The sequence below is a fragment of the Lepidochelys olivacea genome (genome assembly GCF_965140295.1).
Source record: "Lepidochelys olivacea isolate rLepOli2 genome assembly, chromosome: 7".
Lineage (NCBI taxonomy): Eukaryota > Metazoa > Chordata > Testudines > Cheloniidae > Lepidochelys > Lepidochelys olivacea.
In genome coordinates, this window is record NC_140417.1 from 122,659,442 (window position 1) to 122,683,072 (window position 23,631).

A 23,631-nucleotide genomic window follows, 5' to 3' on the forward strand; every position below is an offset into this window, starting at 1 on the left:
TTAATATCCAGGGCGATTGAAGTGTTCTCCTACTGGCTTTTGTATGTTACCATTCCTGATGTTTGATTTGTGTCCATTTATCCTTTTACGTAGAGACTGTCCAGTTTGGCCAATGTACGTGGCAGAGGGGCATTGCTGGCACATGATGGCATATATCACATTAGTAGATGTAAAGGTGAATGAGCCAATGATGGTGTGGCTGGTGTGGTTGATTCCTATGATGGTGTCGCTAGAGTAGATATGGGGATCGAGAAGGCAACGGGGTTTGTTACAGGGATTGGTTCCTGGGTTAGTGTTTTTGTGGTGTGGTATGTAGTTGCTGGTGAGTGTTTGCTTCAGGTTGGGGGGCTGTTTAAGTGAGGATTGGCCTGCCTCCCAAGGCCTGTGAGAGTGGGGGATCATTTTCCAGGATAGGTTATAGATTGTTGATGATGCGCTGGAGAGGTTTTAACTGGGGGCTGTACGTGATGGCCAGTGGTTTTCTGTTATTTTCCTTGTTGGGCATGTCCTCTAGTAGGTGACTTTCTGGGTACCTCTCTTGCTCTGTCAATCTGTTTCTTCACTTCCCCAGGTGGGTACTGTAGTTTTAAGAATGCATGAAATCCATGTCCAATTTTGTTTTAAATCTTACTAAATTCCTCAGTGCACCTCAATGACTTCCTGCAGCAATGAGTTCCACAACCAATCATATGTGCGAGAGTTTCTTTTATTGGTTTTGAATTCTTACACTGAAATTTAATGGAATGTCCCCTTGTTCTTGTGTTACAAAACTGAGAGATAAGAAGTTCCTGATCCATGTTCTCTATACTGTGTGGATTATATACTTCTATCCCCTCTTATTCATCCCCTTATTAAGATAAAAATCCCCAGTTTTCCAATTTCTTCACATACGAGTTTCTCTACGCCCTTGATCAGTCTTATTTCACTTGCGGGGTAGGAGGGATAGCTCAGTAGGTTGAGCATTGGCCTGCTAAACCCAGGGTTGTGAGTTCAATCCTTGAGTGGGCCATTTAGGGATCTGGGGCAAAAATTGGGGATTGGGGGTCCTGCTTTGAGAAGGGGGTTGGACTAGATGACCTCCTGAGGTCCCTTCCAGGATATTCTGATATTCTATAATTACCTTTCTAGTTCTGCAATACCCTTTCTGAGATGGGATGACAGTACTGTCTACACTATATCAGACAAGTCCACACCATTGATTCACATCAAGGCATTGTAATATTTTCCACGCTTTTCCTTAGGTATCCTAACATCTTGTTTGCTCCCCCCTCCCAAAAAAGCTGCACATTGAGTAGAGGGGCTGTCTACAATGACACTGAGCTGTCTATAATAACACCTTCTCTCTTTCCTGAGCTGACAACTTAATCAGAATCCTGAAAGGTGAGAGAATTTTTTACCAAGACAGTACTTGGACAAACTGAGTAAGGACTTCAAGATTTGGCCCTTCATCAACAACCGTAGCACCTTTTATCTTGAAGGATCCTAAAGCAGTGTTTCTCAACAACCGGCCTGTGGACCAGCACTGGTCCCTGAGATCTCCCTGATACACTTTAGGAAGGTAGCAAACTGGTCCCTGGTATCAAAAAGGTTGAGAAACACTGTCCTAGAGCATTTTACAGCAACACTTAAAGGAATCAATTCATTCATGGCTGAAATGCAGCCATCTCTCGGGAGGAATGCAGCAGTTCAACAATGCACAGCAACACTAAACAGATAAATTCAATTTTGTGCCTGGCAACAATTGATCATAAGAACTACTTTTCATGAGAGGGAACGTTAATGAGGACACAGGAATTATCCCTAACTAAGAAGTGCTGTGGGAAGATCCACTTGAACGAGTAGTTCAACTTCACAGAAAATCGGAGGGACTACCAACAAAAGGGCGGACACATTTACTAACTAAAGACATACTTGCAGATGCGGATCAATCTCAAATATGGTCTCTCCTCTTCGCATATCTGTTATCAGCCATGGGCCTCCAGCTCTACAAAGAAAGAAAGGCAGTGAACCAAAGTTACTCACCCTCACCAGGAGCTCCCCCCAGTTATGGTGCTAAATCAGGACAGGTGCCTGGACGAAACAGGTAATGGAGGGTTTGTCTTTTAAAAACCAGCTAGAAGCCCCACCTCCATACGGGCTGCTTGTAAGACCCAGAGTGCCCAGTGATCCTTTAAATCCACGATTACATAATGAAAGTTCATTACACTGCATGACCTGGTTACTGCATGGTTGTGCTCAACACTGCTCAGCCTTGAATTGGAGACTCTCTCCTATTCCTAATGACAGGTTTCAGAGTAACAGCCGTGTTAGTCTGTATTCGCAAAAAGAAAAGGAGTACTTGTGACACCTTAGAGACTAACCAATTTATTTGAGCATGAGCTTTCGTGAGCTACAGCTCACTTCATCGGATGCATACCGTGGAAACTGCAGCAGACTGTGTGTATATAAAGTCTGCTGCAGTTTCCACGGTATGCATCCGATGAAGTGAGCTGTAGCTCATGAAAGCTCATGCTCAAATAAATTGGTTAGTCTCTAAGGTGCCACAAGTACTCCTTTTCTTTCTCCTATTCCTGAATCCTGCTGAAGTTTTCCAAAGTTCACAGCTGCTGCACAGCTCAGGAAGACAGTTAATATGGTTTGAGCCCATTTACATTGCAAGACTGAATTAAGTTTTAGCCTTGCTAGGCACTGTAGCCAAGTAAAATTTCAGTGTTTACACAGAGGCTAAATTTAACAAGATCAGTGCCCAGACTGACAAAAATATTTAGGTGCCTATTTGAATCCTTAGGTGACTAAATACCTTTGTCAATCCAGTTCTAGATCAGCAGAGTCACATTCAGTATCAAAACTAGCTTTCTACCATGGCCAATGTTCCTACATTTTGCCTGGTTAGTATCCACGGTGCACATAAATGGTTCAGAGCAGCCTTAGCATTTGTTAGCAATGAGGGTCAAAAGGCTCAAAGGTGATTGGAGACAGTTTATTGCAAAAAGAGGCATCCTGAATTTTCACATTGGGTCACAAGCAGCATAGATGGTCTACGTCAGTTTAGAGCTGTATTTTTGAACTGATTTACTCAAATTGATGCAAAAGCTCATTTGCTCATTGAATAAGTTATGGCAATCAAACATTTCTTCTTGCCTTAGATGTTCACCCTACACTTTCCTTATACACTAGATGTTAAAATGGCAACAATTAGTATTTCATATTTTCTGATATGTATTGGTGATCACTGGTTTATCTTATCACTTTGGGATTGACAGTTGTTAACTGCAAAGATGCTATTCACTGCAATCCCTGAAAATTGGGATAATCAGGAATTGCATCTGCAGTAACTAAAATCAAGGCAGCTTTTGGCTTCAAAACATGTGTATTTCTTGGTTTTTGCCCTACCCTTGGAGATATATTTGAAAAAAATGCCCATTCTAGTAGAGCTGGTCAAAGAATTGCACTCTTTTCTAACACGGCTTCTACTCTGAAACTCTTTGTTTTGTCTTTTTGAGTATTTAACAAGGAGAATGAAACAGCTCCGCACAGACTTTGAGCAGTCAGGGTCAGACACTGTTTCAGTGTCTTGGGGCCATAGGAAAAAGGCTTGCATCCATGCTAAAGTTTTCCTCCCTGGGGCATCCTCAAGGACTGTCTGCACCTGTGCTGAGAGGAAGGGTTCAGAATGAAACAAACAGATATCCGCCTAATTCTGGACTGTCCCACAAATCTAGGCTGGACTTTAGAAAATAAAGTACGTTGCTGGGGCTTTGTCGAGGAGTTTAATGGAGCCCTGGTGTGTGCATGCAAAAACATTTAATATAAAACCTTTTGATCTATTACTGCACCGCAACACCCTCCTCGCCTTTAAAGATACAAGAAAAACATCTGAATAAAATGTCTGGTGATGTGTATACCAGCAAGCAAATAGTTTAACAGTGACCTGCTGCTAATTCTTATATCAGACAACTTTTAAAACCACATCTTTCTTTGCCCAACACTGATTTTGTTTTTTGCAAGAGGGAAATTACACAAAACCAGTCTTACTAGGAAAATAAGTACCATTCCTCGTGTGAATTAGCCCAGCTGATCGGACTCAATAGGTCAATTCTAGAGATGCTGTCCAAACTTTCCCAGTTCTCTAGCAAACTAGGCTCCTTCCCTCGTTTATTTTGAGCTGTATTAAAAGGTCACCTCAGTAAATTATTCTGGCTTAGCACCTGGTTCTTTTAGGAAGAGCTAATGAGAAAATGCCACAGGCATAAGAGGAAGGAAATTAGAAGTTGAATATCTCATTCTACTCAATTCTGAACAAGTGGATTCTCGCACGCATTAATAGCCATCTCAGTCTCTGCACATAAGAAAAGAGTTGCACTGAGCTCCCACAAAGCACGTTTAAACGAACAATCTGCAGGTTCCAAATAAGAAACAGGGGACAGCACTGCCTCCTGCCAAGTGGCTTGGGGTGATTAATGAGCACTTGCTTCAGAAGTCAGGTGGGGGTGCTCTACTTACACAGGCACAGTCCGCAGCAGCTCCAAGATCCCCTGTCCGTTCCACTGCTGTGCTGCATGCAGCTCCTCAGTGCAAACCCCAACGATCTAGAGCAAGAACAAATGGACTAAACACACTGCAACAGGTGCAAACGTACCGAGTGCCAATTGGCTGGGTAAGATACGGGGCCAGGAGGCTGTTCCTTTAAGCTAGCTGGAGCGATAAAACAAGCCTGGGCTTGTGCAGAAGAACTACCATGCAGCCCTTTAAGCTGTCGTCTACATGAGCCCTGATTGTCCCATCTATCTATACCTTTCTCTGTGCTGTGCACTGAGAACATTACTACATACTTGGATCCTGCCAGCGTAGAGGGGACCAAACTGTGCACGAGCCCAGCGAAGACCAAGGTTTAGTAAGGTTCCACAATATGGTTATAACAATTTGGTCTATGCACTACGGCCCCAACACGGTAAGCGGATGGACAGGAGCAACAGTTCAGGTGCACAAGACACCCTCCTCCCTCGTTTGCTTTAGCAGCTTCAACTAGATTCAAGGAACAACTGCCACGAAGGAAAGTTCGAGCTCCTGCAGACTCAAGGCAGATTCAGTTTGCTGACTGGCTAAATCTCAAATGGCATCATAAAATATAGCTAGTTATCCACTGCATGATGTACTCCTCACTGCAGGGGAAGTGGAAAACTCTCCCCGCCCCCCGATTAAAGTGTTTGCCTTCCAGCACAGGAATTGCCACACTGGATCAGACCATAGGTCCATCTCACAGTGGCTGTATCCGTCGCCTCAGACGAAAAAGCGGGAAACCTTTTAGCGGAGAGTTATGGAACAGCCATCTGTCATGGGGTTTACAGACCCCACACAAAGACTAAGGGAGTGATGGAGCAGTTCTGGGCCAAGATGGCCCCGTCCAAATGGAGGACCTGCTTAAAAGGGGACGCTGACAGTCAAGCAGGGGGTGAGTGAAGGGGACACTGTCTGCAGGGAGGAAGCCAGTTCACAGCTTGTGGGACAAAGCAATGCACAGGAAAGGGTCTGGACTATGGGTAAGGCCCAACCAGGAAGATACAGGCCTGCCCCTCTTCATAGAATATCAGGGTTGGAAGGGACCTCAGGAGGTCATCTAGTCCAACCCCCTGCTCAAAGCAGGACTGATCCCTGACTAAATCATCCCAGCCAGGGCTTTGTCAAGCCTGACCTTAAAAACTTCTAGGGAAGGAGATTCCACCACCTCCCTAGGTAACGCATTCCAGTGTTTCACCACCCTCATAGTGAAAAAGTTTTTCCTAATATCCAACCTAAATCTCCCCCACTGCAACTTGAGACCATTACTCCTTGTTCTGTCATCTGCTACCACTGAGAACAGTCTAGACCCATCCTCTTTGGAATCCCCTTTCAGGTAGTTGAAAGCAGCTATCAAATCCCCCCTCATTCTTCTCTTCTGAAGACTAAACATCCCCAGTTCCCTCAGGCTCTCCTCATAAGTCATGTGTTCCAGTTCCCTAATCATTTTTGTTGCCCTCCGCTGGACTCTTTCCAATTTTTCCACATCCTTCTTGTAGTGTGGGGCCCAAAACTGGACACAGTACTCCAGATGAGGCCTCACCAATGTCGAATAGAGGGGAACGATCACGTCCCTCGATCTGCTGGGATTGCCCCTACTTATACATCCCAAAATGCCATTGGCCTTCTTGGCAACAAGGGCACACTGTTGACTCATATCCAACTTCTTCTCCCCTCCCACCCTGCTCCCTTCTGAGGGAGAATAACTGGACACTAACAAGAGAGCTGGGGAATGCTCAGTTGACTGTCTGAGCTGCTGGGAGCTCTTGCAGGGGGGTGGGGAGGAAGGAGGGAAGATGGCTGTGACCACACCCCGAACCAAAGAGAGAGCAGGAAAGTAGAAACAGCTCAGGGAGGCTAGTCAGGTGCACCAGGAAGGGGGTGATGGACAATCCACACCTCCCCGCCCCGGGCCCTGGGGTGGGACCTGGTGGAGTGGGGTGAGGGAGGCTTGGGTCCTTCTATCTTTCCCCTCCCCGAGTCTGGCTGGGAGAAACCAGGGAATTACAGACTAACTCGGCTGCCAAGCCTGCAGTCTGCCCGGCAAAGCCATCCAAGGACTTTGGGGACAGCTGAGCCACAGCCTGCTGGCCCCCAACTGAGGCTGCTACACCATCCCATAGGAGCAGTTTCCTCCTGACCCCTGTCATGTAGTGGTTGGCTTATACCTTCAAAAAGAAAGGTTTATATCCCATCAGTTAAAATTATTTAAGGCTGGACATTCACCTTCTCTGCAAGCATACAATTTATGTTTTTTATGCTATTAAGCTCTTTGCTAAAATATCTTGTGGTGTGGGGTTCCATGGGCTAACTAATAAAAGGAAACATGGGGCACAATTTTAAATTTGGTGCCTTTCAAACTACTCCTTGCTCTTGTAGAATGAAAATAGACAAATGTGGTTCCTAATTTGCTTTCTGTATAAGTAAATATCAATACCGATAGAGACTCATATGAACAACTACCAGTGCTTGTATGTATTATCGTAGAGCTGAGTCTTCTGTGATTGGCCCATACAGAGCTGCAGTCCATCTGTGTCCCCCTGGAGCCCCATTTCCCCTCTCCATGAGCAACCTGAATTACCCCAATGGCCCCCGCCCCTCTGTTTCAACATGCCCCTCCTACATGCCCTATGACAATCAAGCTTTAAAACAGAAAAGTATCTGATTAATTTCTTCATTTTCATGATCATTTTTTCTCCTGGATCAAAATAAAACCACCACAATAAGCCATCATACAAATGAAGGGGGTGAAATAAATGTTTCAATAGGGAATAGGATTGGAGGGCTAGGATCCATGAATGTAGGGAACAGGGCTGTGCACTACAGAAGGGATAGGGACTGCAGATCAGTGAAGAGCAAGGAGTTAGCTAGGAGCTCCATTGCTTAGCCTTGCTCCCCTGCCCCCATCTCACCCATGACCTTCTTATTGATTCCCCCATTATCTATCCCTTCCCCAGCCAGTCTTCCTCTTATACAGTAGAGCCCCAAAGTCAAGTCTTAATCTGACAGACTTCCTCAGGCCCATCACAGGGGGACTCCCTGCTGATGAACTTGAGAGAGCCAGTGCCTTTGCAGCAGAGTTGCAAGGTGTGGGTCTCTGATTACATGGGCTTCAACTCTTGGTCTCATCTGTGATCCCCTCCCCCTGTTACTAGAAGGGGATACGACAGGAAGGAAGAGAGCTCTTCCTACAGGAGAAGCTGCTTCCTGTAGCATGGGAACAATTAAAGCAGCTGGTGGATCTGAGCAGCAGCTAGTTTTACTGGCATAGTTCAGTTAGGATCTCCTGAATAAGGGGAATAACCCTTTCAATTATAAAAAATTCATAAGTGATCTAAGATGTGAGCGAGAGAGACGTTTGGGAAAGGGGAAGATTGTCATTAGCTAGACCCCACAGAAATGAGATTCAGGGCTATGTTTCAAGGAGTCTTAAAAAAAAGTTTCTTCTGCACATCAATACTTTTCTTAAACATTAGTTTGTTAGATGGAAAATTTCACTGGCCTCCGAAGAGTGTTTTGTATCAGATTTGCAGACTAGAATTCAACCATTAAGAATGCAATTAAAATTCAACCAATATGAATCTCCTGCTCTAAGTGCAAATCTCAATGCAACCTTAACTACGGTGCCACCTACCGACACTCCCATAATATTTTAGATATAAATTTAGGTCACCAGCATAAGCAAAGCATATTTTGTGGAAGTATTTTTGCTCACTAGGTTTTATTTTCCCATTGAGTTTCCAAGTTTTATTGGACCAAATACATATTATAGTTCATTCAACACCTGGCTGCATTTCAGTGGGTCAGACTACTTTTCTATCAGCCACAGAAAGGCTGTGATCTGAGAACTAGAGTGCAGGGGATGATACCTTCTGGGTTATAAGCAAAAGAAGAGTGAAAACCCAAGTAAATCCCTATCTAAAAGCCTGCTGTGACTCCTCAGTGACAAAACCTCTTGATCATTAAAGCTGCAGGAAGAAAGGTGGAAATCAGACAAATAATCATTAAGCAGAAAATGCTGCAGAATAGTGCTATTTATCATCAGGGACGAACGTGAGGTCAGCTCTGTATGGTAAGTATTAGTTCCCAGAAAATGATGACCGGAACAGCCATTACTTCTCTATACCTGTAGGAAATTAACAACCCCAAAAGGAGTCTGTACTGGTTGCATTTGAGGATCTTCAGTCAGCAACATATGCTGGATTCTGGATTCACTGTTGTCCAAAGGACTGTGCCATGACACATGGTCGCCACTACAGAAGGTATTTTCTGTGAAGGGGAAAAAAACAAAACAAAGATATTTAGTAATAAAACAGCTGCCAGTATCCACCCATGCTGGGTCTTTGAATTGTCTGCAGCCATCATCCTTAGAGAAGGAAGGTTATCTACCTAACATTAAGACATTTGAATTTACACTTAAAATTGATCTGTTTTTGATCACAGACCTGCTGCAAGCACAGAGCTCCTGACTGACCCCCACCACCACTAGAAGACAGGCTAAGAGCATTTCTCTTGCTTCCACCTATTATTATAACCCATTTAATTTCTCTTGGAAGGACATAATAATGAGAATATAATACATAAAGGCATCTAGCTATATTGTATGATTACTGAATGGCAAATCATGGCCATAATGAAGAAAAGATGCTAAATGGCACATGAAGTTTATCATCTGCAGAAGTTCATGACTAGGCTGTTACAAGTCTGGCAGGAAAGCTAAAATTATTTTCTCCCGCAACTACGTTTTAACTACTCTGGTGCTGCAATTTGAAGAGCAGAGTGCCCTCTGACCTCACTCCACAATGGTGGAAAAGTCTCTAGATGGCTATAAACATCACTCTATGCTGGGATAATTGCAATAGATTAGGATCCAGAAATTCCTCCTTACCCTTCCCTGCTATGAGTGTGTGACAATTTCTCTCCTCTCCTGCTCAAACAGAAGAGGAGAAAGAGAGAAGATTAGCTCCATGCACTGTATCTGGTGGCTGTTAGGCAAGGCATTCCAGGGGAGTGGCACAATGGAACCTGTTTATATTGGAGAGAAACTTCACTGTAAAGGTGTGATGCTTGCGACGACCAGAGTGAAGTACCCTGAAATACAATGACACAACTCAGACATTTTCACTTCAATATAAGCAGGTTCTCCTGTGAATGCCACCAGAGATAATTCTGTACATTTTATAAACTGAGAACCCTGTGTTTGGTTCTCTTCTTCATCCCATGCTTGTTGTTCTTGGTACTTTGACAGTAGGTACCAATTAACATTCCAGAGACCAAATTCTGTCCTCTAACGCAAATATGGGGTTTCCAATCTAGTCAGTGGATATGAGCACTGTGTGCATGCCTCTGAAACCACAGTCTATCACACTGCCTTCCCTTTCTGTAGGAACGTTTTATGAAGCCAGCTGTCTCAAAAGGTGGGGAGTCTGTTGTCCTCACAAGGGAATGGTCTCATGTCACAGTTGTACCAGAGGTGAGAGGAAGCATTTTCCTTTAAAAAATTCACAAAGAACACTAATCCTGCAGAAAGGAAAATGAGAATGGGTTGTGTAAAGTATTCGTGGTATCCCCTCCATACTGCACCCTCCAGCTGCACGACCACCAGTCTGGAACATTTCCTTTTAAATAAATATCTATGTGGCTGACCTCTCAATTCTTATTCACTAAGCAGTCCTGCTGACTTCTATGGCACTCTTTGGGTGGGTATTAATTAATCCTGTTGAGTAAAGGATGTTTGCCTGTAATTGCGTCATCAACCAACATTAGACAAAAAGAAAAGGAGTACTTGTGGCACTTTAGAGACTAACCAATTTATTTGAGCATAAGCTTTCGTGAGCTACAGCTCACTTCATCGGATGCATACTGTGGAAAGTGTAGAAGATCTTTTTATATACACACAAAGCAAGAAAAAAATACCTCCTCCCACCCCACTCTCCTGCTGGTAATAGCTTATTTAAAGTGATCACTCTCCTTACAATATCTATTCAGGGGACACCATCACAGAGCCTAATAACATCAGCCACACTATCAGAGGCTCGTTCATCTGCACATCCACCAATGTGATATATGCCATCATGTGCCAGCAATGCCCCCCTGCCATGTACATTGGTCAAACTGGACAATCTCTACGTAAAAGAATAAATGGACACAAATCAGATGTCAAGAATTATAACATTCATAAACCAGTCGGAGAACACTTCAATCTCTCTGGTCACGCGATTACAGACATGAAAGTTGTGATATTACAACAAAAAAACTTCAAATCCAGACTCCAGCGAGAAACTGTCAAATTGGAATTCATTTGCAACTTTGATACAATTAACTTAGGCTTGAATAGAGACTGGGAGTGGCTAAGTCATTATGCAAGGTAACCTATTTCCCCTTGTTTTTTCCTCCCCCTCCTCCCCCCTCCTCAGACGTTCTTGTTAAACCCTGGATTTGTGCTGGAAATGGCCCACCTTGATTATCATACACATTGTAAGGAGAGTGATCACTTTAGATAAGCTATTACCAGCAGGAGAGTGGGGTGGGAGGAGGTATTTTTTTCATGCTTTGTGTGTATATAAAAAGATCTTCTACACTTTCCACAGTATGCATCCAATGAAGTGAGCTGTAGCTCACGAAAGCTCATGCTCAAATAAATTGGTTAGTCTCTAAGGTGCCACAAGTCCTCCTTTTCTTTTTGCAAATACAGACTAACACGGCTGTTACTCTGAAACCTAACATTAGACAATGAGAGATTCAAGAGCTCTGGACTAATTTACTGTGGCAATGCTTAGTTTCTCCACCAGATGTCCCCACTGTTTATTCGAAAGTTAGAAGTCATCTTTTACAGCTGCATTTCTTGGAGAGCGCTGATTTGATTAAAAAAAAATCAAAATAAACTCCAAGTGCCAAGGGCAACTTGGCCAGAGAGGCTGGGTGTGGAACAAATGTGCTGTAATAAGCAAGGGAAAAGATTTCATACATTAAAACTAGAGAAGAAAAAATGCATCGGATAAGAGCTGCTTAAAAACCGTTGAACATTGCACACGATAAATTAAACGCCTTGAGCTCTTTAACTGAAGGGAATGAGGGGCACATTTTAGTGCATGGCTCTCATACCCCTTTCTTTTAGGGTTACTGAGACAACAAGAAGATTGCAAAATAAAAAGCAAGAAAGATTTCCAAGTATCAAAATTCAGTATGTTTATCCGATGAAGTGAGCTGTAGCTCACGAAAGTTTATGCTCAAATAAATTGGTTAGTCTCTAAGGTGCCACAAGTCCTCCTTTCCTTTTTGCGAATACAGACTAACACGGCTGTTACTCTGAAACCTATTTTTAACTATAACTTGAAATAAACAGTGTTTACAATTTCATGAAAGATCTTTCCAATATTTTCCAGTGAGCCAGCCTATTAACTGAGATCCGGCCGATTAACAAATTTTTTTTAATGATAAAAGCCTTTTGGTCACAGTTTTCAGGCATTAAACAAAGCCACAAAAGAGCTCATTCTTGGGCCCTGTCTTTATGCCACAAGATTTTGCACATCAAATGCTCACTCAATTCTATGCTGATCGATCGCTAAGTTTCACTGCTGGTGTTGCTTCTCCTGGGAAATCCCAGTCCATTTAGAGCAGGTTTTCAAATGCAAATGTCTCTGCTGGAAACCCACCTGTTTATGTCTATTCGAACTCTGAACACTTAGAAAATGTTTCTCTCCCTAACACACACTCTCACACCACAAAATTCACGTTGACTGCTCAATTAAACCATAAAAAACCTAATGTGCAAATAATATGATCCCCAATTTAAACCCACAAGAGCCAGGAAATTCAGAGTTTAGCCTTGAGATTCTGCTTTTAATTCACTGCACTGTAAATGTAGCCCATGAGAGATGAACTCTTGTACAGAAACCACTGCTATTCCTAGGCAAGTTTGAATTAGAGAAGTTTCAACAGCTTCAGCCAAGAAATTATAGGAACAAAAGAGGGCCAGATACACTATCTAGGTCCACTTCCTCGTGTAGAGGTAACAGCTGACACGACTGACCTTCTCCCCGGGCCCCTTTCAAATTTACCAAACTTCTGAAAAAGTGCAAGAACAATGAAAGTCTTTATTTGTGCAAGTTTAAGATGGACAAAAAACCCTAGGAACCCCAAAGCTTGTTTATAAAAGATTCTCCAATTAAAAGTTAAATTAGATTAAACAAACTAAGTTTTGGCACAGTCACGGTTGCATCAGAGCACTCCCTACCACCCAAAACCTTAAAAGCATAGAAATAAGACGTTAGAGGAAAAGTCCCCTGCATCGTTTGCCCCCCTTCAAATGGCCTATAATCCCATTGATGAGACACTCCAATACTTCATAAGGCTTCTCTCCCTTCTCCCAAGGCATGCCAAAAATGTGATGTGTACGCCAGCTTTGTGAAGTGTGCATACTCACGCAAAACCAAGCGGGAACAGGCCACAGGCACTAGCCCAGGTAAATGGGAAGCACACCTGGTGCCATGGGAGAAATACCTTTCGTGCCCAAATGTGAAGTGTTGTGTGAATTGTGGCATGCTCGAGGGGGGCTGCCTCACAGAATCAGAAACCTTTGGGAAGGGACCTTGGAAAGGTCATCTACTCCAGCCTTCCACCCTGAGACAAGACCAAGTAGAAGAGTAAGGGAGCTGACCGTATACCTGCTCCTTTGGAGCGAACCTCATCTTCCGGCTTCAGTGCATGTCCATTGTTCCCATACTATGGCAATCAGTGTACAGACGCAGGAATTTATCATCTCCAAACTCATTTTTAGGATCTTTAGTTTGTACTCAACTACATCTCTAAGAACGTTTCCTCAAGCTGGCTCTCACTAGACTCCCTCCCTCTGTCAATTTTTGTGATTTTGCAGCCACCACTTCCTATTCTTTACACATTTCCCTCCATACTAGTGCGTGACAGACTTACACAGCAGGACAGTTGTGGGGAGGGATAGCTCAGTGGTTTGAGCATTGGCCTGCTAAACCCAGGGTTGTGAGTTCAATCCTTGAGGGGGCCATTTAGGGATCTGGGGCAAAAATTGGGGATTGGTCCTGCTTTGAGCAGGGGTTTGGACTAGATGACCTCCTGAGGTCCCTTCCAACCCTGATATTCTATGATTCTATGACACCAGCTATATAGAAAATGCTGGCAAATGCACAGAATACTGCAAAAGAAAGATTTTCATAGGTGTTATAAGCTACAGTAGGCAAATTTTCAGAAATAAGTGAGTTGTTTGGTAAATCATTGATACCTCTTAGGCAGGGGTTGTCATGTCCTTGTAGCTTTTCTGGAAGCTTCCATATGGTCATAACAGTCATTATACTGCACCCATTGGCATATCATCTAGCCCCTCTGATGTGCTGTCATGGTTCCCTCTTAACCATTGACAGGCTATGCAGATTAGCATTATTTAGATATATTTTTTCCTGTTAGGATTTGTTGTAGTCAGCAGTTGCAAAAAAAACATTTGAAATCACCCTAAGGGGGTTCTTTCTTGCATCAGTTTTGTTTACAAACACTTCCTAACAATGCAAAATGTAAAATATTTATTTGGCGCTGGAACCTAAACCTGAATGATAGATGGAGGGGTTTATAATAAAAGTGGGGAGAAGCCATTAGTTACCACAAAGCAAACATCTCCTTAACTACCACCACGAGCGAGAAAGCCATCAATCACAGGACAGTAACATTGGCACCGAAAGCTAGGATCATACTAAACTGGGAGGAGTGGTAGATACGCTGGAGGGGAGGGATAGGATACAGAAGGACCTAGACAAATTGGAGGATTGGGCCAAAAGGAATCTGATGAGGTTCAATAAGGATAAGTGCAGGGTCCTGCACTTAGGACGGAAGAACCCAATGCACAGCTACAGACTAGGGACCGAATGGCTAGGCAGCAGTTCTGCAGAAAAGGACCTAGGGGTGACAGTGGACGAGAAGCTGGATATGAGTCAGCAGTGTGCCCTTGTTGCCAAGAAGGCCAATGGCATTTTGGGATGTATAAGTAGGGGCATAGCGAGCAGATCGAGGGACGTGATCGTTCCCCTCTATTCGACATTGGTGAGGCCTCATCTGGAGTACTGTGTCCAGTTTTGGGCCCCACACTTCAAGAAGGATGTGGATAAATTGGAGAGAGTCCAGCAAAGGGCAACAAAAATGATTAGGGGACTGGAACACATGAGTTATGAGGAGAGGCTGAGGGAGCTGGGATTGTTTAGCCTGCAGAAGAGAAGAATGAGGGGGGATTTGATAGCTGCTTTCAACTACCTGAAAGGGGGTTCCAAAGAGGATGGCTCTAGACTGTTCTCAATGGTAGCAGATGACAGAACGAGGAGTAATGGTCTCAAGTTGCAGTGGGGGAGGTTTAGATTGGATATTAGGAAAAACTTTTTCACTAAGAGGGTGGTGAAACACTGGAATGCGTTACCTAGGGAGGTGGTAGAATCTCCTTCCTTAGAGGTTTTTAAGGTCAGGCTTGACAAAGCCCTGGCTGGGATGATTTAACTGGGAATTGGTCCTGCTTTGAGCAGGGGGTTGGACTAGATGACCTTCTGGGGTCCCTTCCAACCCTGATATTCTATGATTCTATGATCATGGTGGGATTGTAGTTTCTTCTTTGACCTTCCATTTTAACTCTGCCCCTACAGGAAGCTAGCAAGAGCCCTTTTGTGACCAGAGGAAATAATTTTATATAGCAGGTGAGGAATTTGATCTGCACTTGCAGTAAGAATATTTTACTTAACAGATTGTCCTGTCAGTTGGGAAGAAGCCAGTTGGAGTGTTCACGCCCCAGTAGATTTTCTGGAGGCATTTGGGGGGGGGGGGGTTAAATGGAGGGAAGCATCATTGGTTGGTGCAACAGTGCAAGGTATGCCAATTGTGTAGGGCAGGGGTTCAATGAGCTACGAAACCATAAGACACAGATGGGAAGGAGGGCGGGGGGATCGGACTCATAAGACCAAGCTTTAAAGCAAGACTGCTTTTTCTCAGTAATTCCAATTGTACATGCAACATACTGGAGATGACCTAAGGTACAAGTAAAGGCGGACGGGGACGGAGGAGTGCTCTAAAGGCTCTGTTCTCTGCCAGCACTATATGTTTTAAGCATGTTATTCAACTCCACTGACGCACCAAAACCAGCTAATTTACAAAAGAAATGTATTTAACTTTTTAAAAAAAGCAAAACTAAGTAACCAGAAAAAGTTCAAAAAAAGTCTCTTTAAGGATGTATCAAATCTGCGCACTTAGAACAAAGCACAGAAAGGGTGAAGGGAGTCAGCTAAATGGAAAGCTATGGCAAAGGCCCGAAATACTTTGCCCTGGCAGGTGGATTTGAATAATGAATGGGGACTGGAAAGAAAACCTTTATTTAAAACTGGAAACTAACATTTAACGTTCGTATTTTGCGGATCTCGGAAATTCCTGAGAAAGCATTTAACAGAATAATTGAAACCAGGCTGGAATGTGCTCAATTTCTATTAGGTATTTGTATGGACTAGAGCTGATTGAAAGTGTTCGATGCAATGTTTATTCTGACAGAAAACATCGATTCTATGAAATCAAAACACTATCAATTAAAAATTTTTGATGGGAAATTATCAAAACATTTTATTTCAGTAAGGTCAAAACATCTCATTTCAACTTTATAATACAATATAAAAATCAAAACGTTTTGATTATATAATAGTTTGAATGTTTCCATTTTTGTATCATCAATATTGATACGTTTCAATGCGGTAGAAACAAAATATATTTCACAAAAAATTCAGAGAGTTCTACTTTTCATCCCAATTGTGATAAAAGCAAAAGTTTTGAAATCTCTGTTTCCTGTGGGATGGGAATTACCCTTTTTGACCAGCTCAGTGTTGATGTTTTGCAATGTCTTTAAGACAATAATGCCAGATCTACCCCACCTTTCCCTAAATCAGCGGCTTTAAAGGATCAGTACCAACTGGCTTTTACAGACCACATTAAGCAATTGAGCCCCCTTCTTGGAACAGTGGTCATAATTCAGGGGTTTGGTCTGTCCTACAGACACCGTCCAGCAGCTCCACAACTAGAGCTGGGAACATAATTCACAGGGAACTGTTCTACACCTTTGTTTTTTTGCCCTTGTTCATTAATTGTCCTTGAAGAAAATTGTGATTTTTCTCCAATATATGTTATTTGAAATTAGCCACAATTTTACAGGTTATTTTAATGCCAAGAGAAACAATTCAAAGTCACAACTGTGGCCTGGCAATATTTTGCCAACAGTTTGTTGAACATATTCAACATTTAAGAGGTGCCAATTCTAAGTAAGAAACAGATCAGGTCGTTTCAAGTTTGCTTTTCCACACCCATTCTTCAGGATCTGCTTAAAAGTCTGCCATTTCCACAAACCTTCCGGTTAGTAAACCTTTTTCACTAGAATATTCACATAAAAGTACAAAAGGAGAGCAAATTCAGCTGGTGCAAAACAAATGAATAGAAAACTTGTCAGCCTAATTTAACAAAAAGCTTTAGAACAATTAAAAAAAAAGTGTGGTCAGGTGCTTTACACAGAGAAAGAAAAGGAGTACTTGTGGCACCTTAGAGACTAACCAATTTATTAGAGCATAAGCTTTCATGAGCTAATTGGTTAGATTACCAGCAGGACAGTGGGGTGGGAATAGGTATTGTTTCATATTCTCTGTGTATATATAAAGCCTGCTGCAGTTTCCACGATATGCATCTGAGGAAGCGAGCTGTAGCTCACGAAAGCTTATGCTCTAATAAATTGGTTAGTCTCTAAAAAAAAAAAAAAAAAAAAAAAATTCCTTTTCTTTTTGCGAATACAGACTAACACGGCTGTCACTCTGAAACCTGTCATTACACAGAGAAAGTTTCAGTCCAGGGAAATATTTCTACCCTGCCCTCCCTCCCCTACAATCTCTTCTCAGCCACCTTCTCTTAGGAGTTTTAGATTGAGAGCTGCAACATGATTAGCAGCTAGGCACTAAGCATACACAAAATCTCTCATTGCAATTAGTTGAGCTGTCCATTGCATTCAAATCAGTAACTCCCTCCTGCCAAGTCAATTTAATAATGCCAGCCTTGTAGTACTGCTTGTCATCAGGTGATACTATTGCAAGGAGACTGAAAAGTTCCCTTTACACAAGTGTAATTGGCAGCTAGATCTTGGGAAAGCTGCTGGGATAGTTTATAATGTAGTTCTTTTAAGAAGCTGGTGCTTCGAAGCAAGTCAAATGTTTGTCTGCAACCTGAACATTACTCACATCAATAACTTTTATGGTCAAAGCTACTGCTTATCAGATACAAAACAGAAATGTCACATTCTGCATTTTATTGTTCCTCAACGACAGCTCCCTGTTGTGGGGCTGATACACCCCATCACTCTCTGGGGGCGGGGGAGAGGTGCATTACAGCCCCATGGTTGAGTCTGTAGGGCTGCCCCCGGTCTCTGGCTGCGTGGTCCTGGGGCCTTAGCTCGTAGCCTAGCCCTTGTGGTCAGGGCAGTGTGGCATAGTGGCCAGAGTCAGCAATACGGCTCTTGCGTTCAGGGCAGTGCGGCCCAGCAGCCAGAGTCAATGTAGGGGAGCTGAGCCATCACCCTGGGGTGGGCAGTGGCCAGGATAGTGGGACCTGGGCCAGCCCTCTCCACCAGGTCCCAACCCATGGCCCTGTTGGTGGCGGGGCTGCCCACCACCAGCTCGGCGGGGACCCTACTGAAACATGCCGAGCCTGTCTCTGGTTCTACAACCACTTCCTCACAAAGTTTTCCTGGGTCGCTTCCTACCGATTCTCTGTCGTTTGCCATCTCTGCGGTGTCCCAAGTCTGTAGTTGGGGTCTGTCTCTGGCTGGCTGGCCTCCGCGTCCTGGAGTGCAGACGTTCCTCCCCCAGGAGTCAGCAGCGAATCTCCTTCCTCGCCAGTGGTCAGCCCAGACTGAGCTGCTCTGCTGCCTTTTATATCCTGTCTCCATCTGGAGCATGCCCAGCAGAGTCGAGGGGGCATGGCCTCTTGGCCAAGAGAGAAGGGTTAACCCCTGCTGCACCAGTGTGGGGCTGACGCACCCCATCACACCCCCACATCTGCATGCCCCTCAGTATCACCACTGCCTAATCCCTTCTAATCTCCTGTGCTCATATCCTTCATTCACCATGGGCATGCGTCACAAAAACGTGAAAGGAACAGAGACAGTTCAAGCTAAATTTAACTTTAAAGCTACAAACAAAATGTATAAACACCAAAGCCATCAAGAAGCAAACCAGTCACCCAATTGCACAATCTTACACTGTCCTTTAGCCTCCTTTCCCCTGTTCTATCTCATCATGTTTATTCTAAATTTAGACTAAATTCTGCAGGACAGTATATCTTTCATTAGTCTAGAAAGTCTGGTGCAGTTTTGGTGCTGAAGTGTTGTTCAATTCGTCACTCTTTGCTTTTATTCAAAATTGATGGAAGTTGGTTGAAGGGCAAAAACATTCCCACCCCTTTTCTACAAGCAGCGAGTCATTTCTCCACGTACTTAACAGGGTCAGGGATTATCTAGTCTCCTTCTACTTCCAATTTTCAAACTCTGTTTAGGATTCTGGTCATAGTTGTGATGGATGGCATTTTTTGAAAATAATTAAACCGCACTTAGAGACTGATGGGGACTGCTGCTGAGTTGCACAGAACATGCTCTCTCTTCAGGTCCTGAGAATCTTTGAATTTTCAGCAACACAGGCCAATGATAAATTTGGCTATTATATTTTGATCACTAGATCTAATATTGCTTAGTTAGAGTTTAGCATCTTCCATTTCTTTGTTGTCTTAGTCTGGGTAACAAGACATTTATAATAAATAGATGTGATGGAGTGTGGTAGCGATGGTTACAAGATTACCACATTCCTCCCAGGGGCCAGATAAACACTGTCTGTATCACAGGATAGTCTGGAATCTCATCTCATCTCTCCAAAGTGAAAACAAAAACAAAAAAAACATGTTTCTAGTTCTGAGTTGGGACATTTCACTGGGACTAGTCAGGCACCTCAGGCCAATGTAACTTTGGGAGAAAGTCCATCTGTAGGGAGTGTGGAGGAGGAAGTATTGTGGCAAGATTTTAAGTAGTCTGAGGCTAAGACATTGTGGAATGTTAGAAGGATCCCTGATGCATTAGAGAGCAGAATGCAGGTGACACAGCCAAAACTTTAAATTAAATGCAGTTTATCATATAGCTGCAGAAATAAAGGAATTTTTTACTTTGATCTCACCACCACTACCACCCAGTATGTGTAATTTATCTCCAAATAAATTGCTTTTCTTCAGCATGGTTTTAATATTCAGTTTTGTTTCGGTTTTTTGAAGGTGGCAGTTCTTCATCTATAAATTAGATCTATTGTAGATTTTCAGAAGCGATTTGCCATTTTGAACAGCTACCACCATGTGGGAAGCATTAAGTGCAGATGAAGGGCACAACTCTGTAACATATTAGCCATCATTTAAAAAAACCCTCACTGTATTTCCAAGTATGCTCACTAATAGATTAAAGATAATCTTATGACCATACCTGATATATGAATTAGACACCTAAAATTAAGTCTAACACACTTCAGCAAACACAGTCATAGCAAATTGTTATTCAAAAAGGTAAATAAAACTGTAGTATAAAGAAGAAAGTATCTTTCCAGTCCATCTGATGGCCACACTAAATTAAAATAACCTAGGGATAATTAAATTAACCCTAATGATGGTACAATGTATACGAGGCTGTCTAATCTACATAGCATTTAACAGATGGGCTGGTAAGAGGGAAAGCAACAATGATGTAATCTGCAGGGTCTGTTGGCAGCACTGGTCTATAATTCCATTTTCAGTTTGAGTTGAATGTATTTTGGGAAAAGCTCCCACAAGGAATTAATAGAATTTAAAAACCATGATGTATATGCATTACGTAAAAAATAATTAGAGCTCTCTCTCCAGTGTTTCTCTTCTGCAGTTTGGTTTTGCACTCACTTACCTTCTGTCTGGAAAATGGAAACAGTAGGGAACAGCCATAGCCTAGGGAATATAAAGTGGTGCAAAACTGCAGAATACGTCACATTGTGCTGCCTGCCAAAGACATGCACCCTAGACAAGATGCCTAAGGAAGAATTAAATCCCAGGAGCACAATTAAACAATGCCTAAGCTGCAGGGATTCAAATTGGGCTCTTAGAAAGAAGGGAGCGTAGACAGAAGGTTCTCTAAGAAAAATGTGTGAAAAAACAGATCAGCAGTACCATAAGTACTGCTGGGCCTTTGTGGTTTGAAAACTTAGTTTCTAAGGACAGAACAGTGACTGATCTTGTATTTTCAACCTGATGGTCAACTTTAAAAAAAAAAAAAAAATGTTCTTTATTGCACAGCTCAAGCTTAAGGACTTCAAAAGTCCAGTTTGGATGTAAAAACAGACTAATGTTTAATGAGCCTTTCAACAGAGTCCAACCAATTTATACAAGTTAAAGATTATAAAGACCTCCCTGATCATCCAATTTGCCCTGACAGCAGGCTCAGAGGGCAAGGGGTGGGGCTTGTAATGCTCTACCAGCAGAAAGAGGATTCAGGCTTTCCCTCAGCATTAAAAACAGTCATTCAATCCTACTCAGAGTACTGTTAAGCAACATGGGAAAGCGACCAAGGCTGATTTATATTATAGCTTCCACTGGTAGACAATTAAAGATACTAGTTTTTCTAGTGCAGAGTAAGCCCTAGATAATACAACAACTTACACACACCTGGAGTAATAGCAATAAGAGTGCAGCTAATATATTCTAGCATTCACATCTATTTTATTGTAGAATTTTAACCATTTTCTAAATATATTAAAAGTAATTGTCTTTGCCTCTGTGCCTCCTTTAACCCTTCTCCTGCCTGTCCGATAAATTATTTCTTTGTTATGCATCTTGGTCTCTTTGCTGGTTTGTTCATTTTTTCCTTCTTCCTACAACTCTATTCGTCTTTCCCTGGCTTGTGTTTTCCTCCTCCTTTCCATGCGTGGTCCATCTAGATGCCTCTACAACTTACATCACTGTAGCAACTGAGCGCCTCTCATTTCTGGATTTATCCTCACAACACTCATGTGACGGACGAAAGCATTACCCCGTTTTACAGATGAGGAAACTGAGGCACTGAGAAGAGTAATGGCTTGCCTAAGGTCTCAGAGCACATGTGACAGAGCCAGAAACTGAAAGACTGATACAGGAATACCAAATGTCTGCTGACTGGAACACTGCAACATCCCTACTAGAGCCACTGAATTTAGCGTGCCTTCAAAGATGGATTGACACAGTGGAAGCTGTGGACTTCACTCACTCACGTACATATTGGCTATTATTGTGACAGTGTGGTGCTGCAAACCCAGTGAAACACTGAAACCCTCAAGTCTCAGCTGATACGACTGCAAAAGCACTTTATATGAACTCAACAGCAGCACCCCACTTACCTTCCTTCACCTCCTACCCTGTTCCCAACCACCACCTCCTTTCTCCATGCTCGGAGTCTTCTACCCCCAGCCTCAAAAGCCACTCAGCTTTACTCCTACAGGTGCCTCTGAGTTGTCCTTTGCTTCCTACCATCTAGGCATGGGGATATTCTCTCATCACACACCTCTCCCTAAAAATAATCAGTTGGAAGGGGTTGGCAGGAGCACCATCCCCTCTCCTTTCTGTGGACAGAAAATGAGGAGTCTGGCATGGCAGCAGTTAATAGGAGTCCTAATAAAAGTCTCATCAGACTGCATGTGGCTCCCCAGTCTCAGGCAGTGCTGCAGCAGATCCACAGGATTTCCCCACAGGTGAGCCTACAGAAAACAGCTGTGCACTGTACATTTAACAAAGCAATACACTGTGGCAATGCTGTCACTTTTTATACACCACTTTCCTGAACACTCGACCTAGCGCCCACTGATCAGCTGTGTAGCTGCAGGTATTTTGCAACTGCACTATTTGGAGAAAGAATGGAACATGTTTTAGAGAGTTACCCCTACAAGGACAGTATTTTAAATGTACTGATTAAGACGCAATGACTGAACTGCCTCAGCTGGGGTGGGAGAAAAAAGGGTAATCCCACATGAATCCCACTTTAAAAAAAAAAAAAGACACAATGACTGTTTGAATTTACTTTTTTTTTTTCTCTTAGTTTTTTAAATAGATTTCTTTGGATCACATGGATCAGTCTCTCTCATGTCTGCAGCTTAGGTCTGAAGGAACATTCACCCTTTTTTCTGATCTAGGATATCCAATGTTTAAAGTTATAAAGCGATGTTATTCTGCTCCCTTACTGACATTAAGGTCTGAGCGCCCCCAGGAGCGGCGCCAAATGTGTTCAGCCCACTTCTGTTCCCTTTGCACACTCCTGCCTCTTCAGTTTCAGCTTTGCTGTTACAGGTCCAGGGAAGAACACACACAAACTGAGCATGAGACAGGAAGTGTAAGTGACTCAACTAGGGCCGGTTAACAAAATTAGGTTTTCAATTAAAATAAAATATTTTGACCCAAAATCCAAAGTATTTTTGTTTGGAAATGCTTCCCTGGTACATCATAGACGCTGTAGTTTGGTTACCAAATGCCCCTACTCTCCACTGTGTGTCAGGCTCCCCATATCATCTTCTATGATGCACCATGGCAAGACGCTCCCATTATATATCAACTCCCCTTTCTAAGAGGGGAAACCATGGTGCATCATGGGAGCGATAGTGCAACCAGGGACTGCAGGGGAACATGATCATGACACCCCAACTACAAGTCTTCCAAGGTAACACAGCAGCCTTTCCAAAACAATAAATATTTTTGGTTTTGGCCAAAATGTGCATGATTTCAAGTTTTCACAGAAAAACCTGAAGTCTTCCAAGGGGAAAATACAAACATTTTTTAACCAGCTCTATCATCAAACCAGGGCGCAACTGTCTTCACACCAAATTCTGTCAAAAAAAATTCCTAAATCTTTGGGATTATAAAATTTTTCTAACTGTTGGTAAGAAATGTTTTTAAAAATGGCACACGATGAAGGTTCGTTACTGTGGAAATCAAAAGAAATTGCTCTTCAAGGGAGGCTCAAGAATTATCAAG

At 42.9% G+C, this 23,631-nt stretch overlaps 1 protein-coding gene across 2 annotated transcripts in view; it reads right to left on the minus strand.

Moving 5' to 3' along the window:
- SUFU (SUFU negative regulator of hedgehog signaling) overlaps positions 1 to 23,631 on the minus strand; it is a 121,436-nt gene that overhangs the window by 53,874 nt on the left and 43,931 nt on the right. For both annotated transcript variants that reach the window (XM_084632971.1, XM_084632970.1), the window contains exons 4-6: positions 8,684 to 8,826; positions 4,504 to 4,589; positions 1,912 to 1,984 (exon numbers count right to left, since the gene is read on the minus strand). In XM_084632971.1, coding sequence (XP_084489097.1) covers positions 1,912 to 1,984; positions 4,504 to 4,589; positions 8,684 to 8,826 — 302 coding nt within the window. The remainder of the gene's footprint in view (positions 1 to 1,911; positions 1,985 to 4,503; positions 4,590 to 8,683; positions 8,827 to 23,631) is intronic.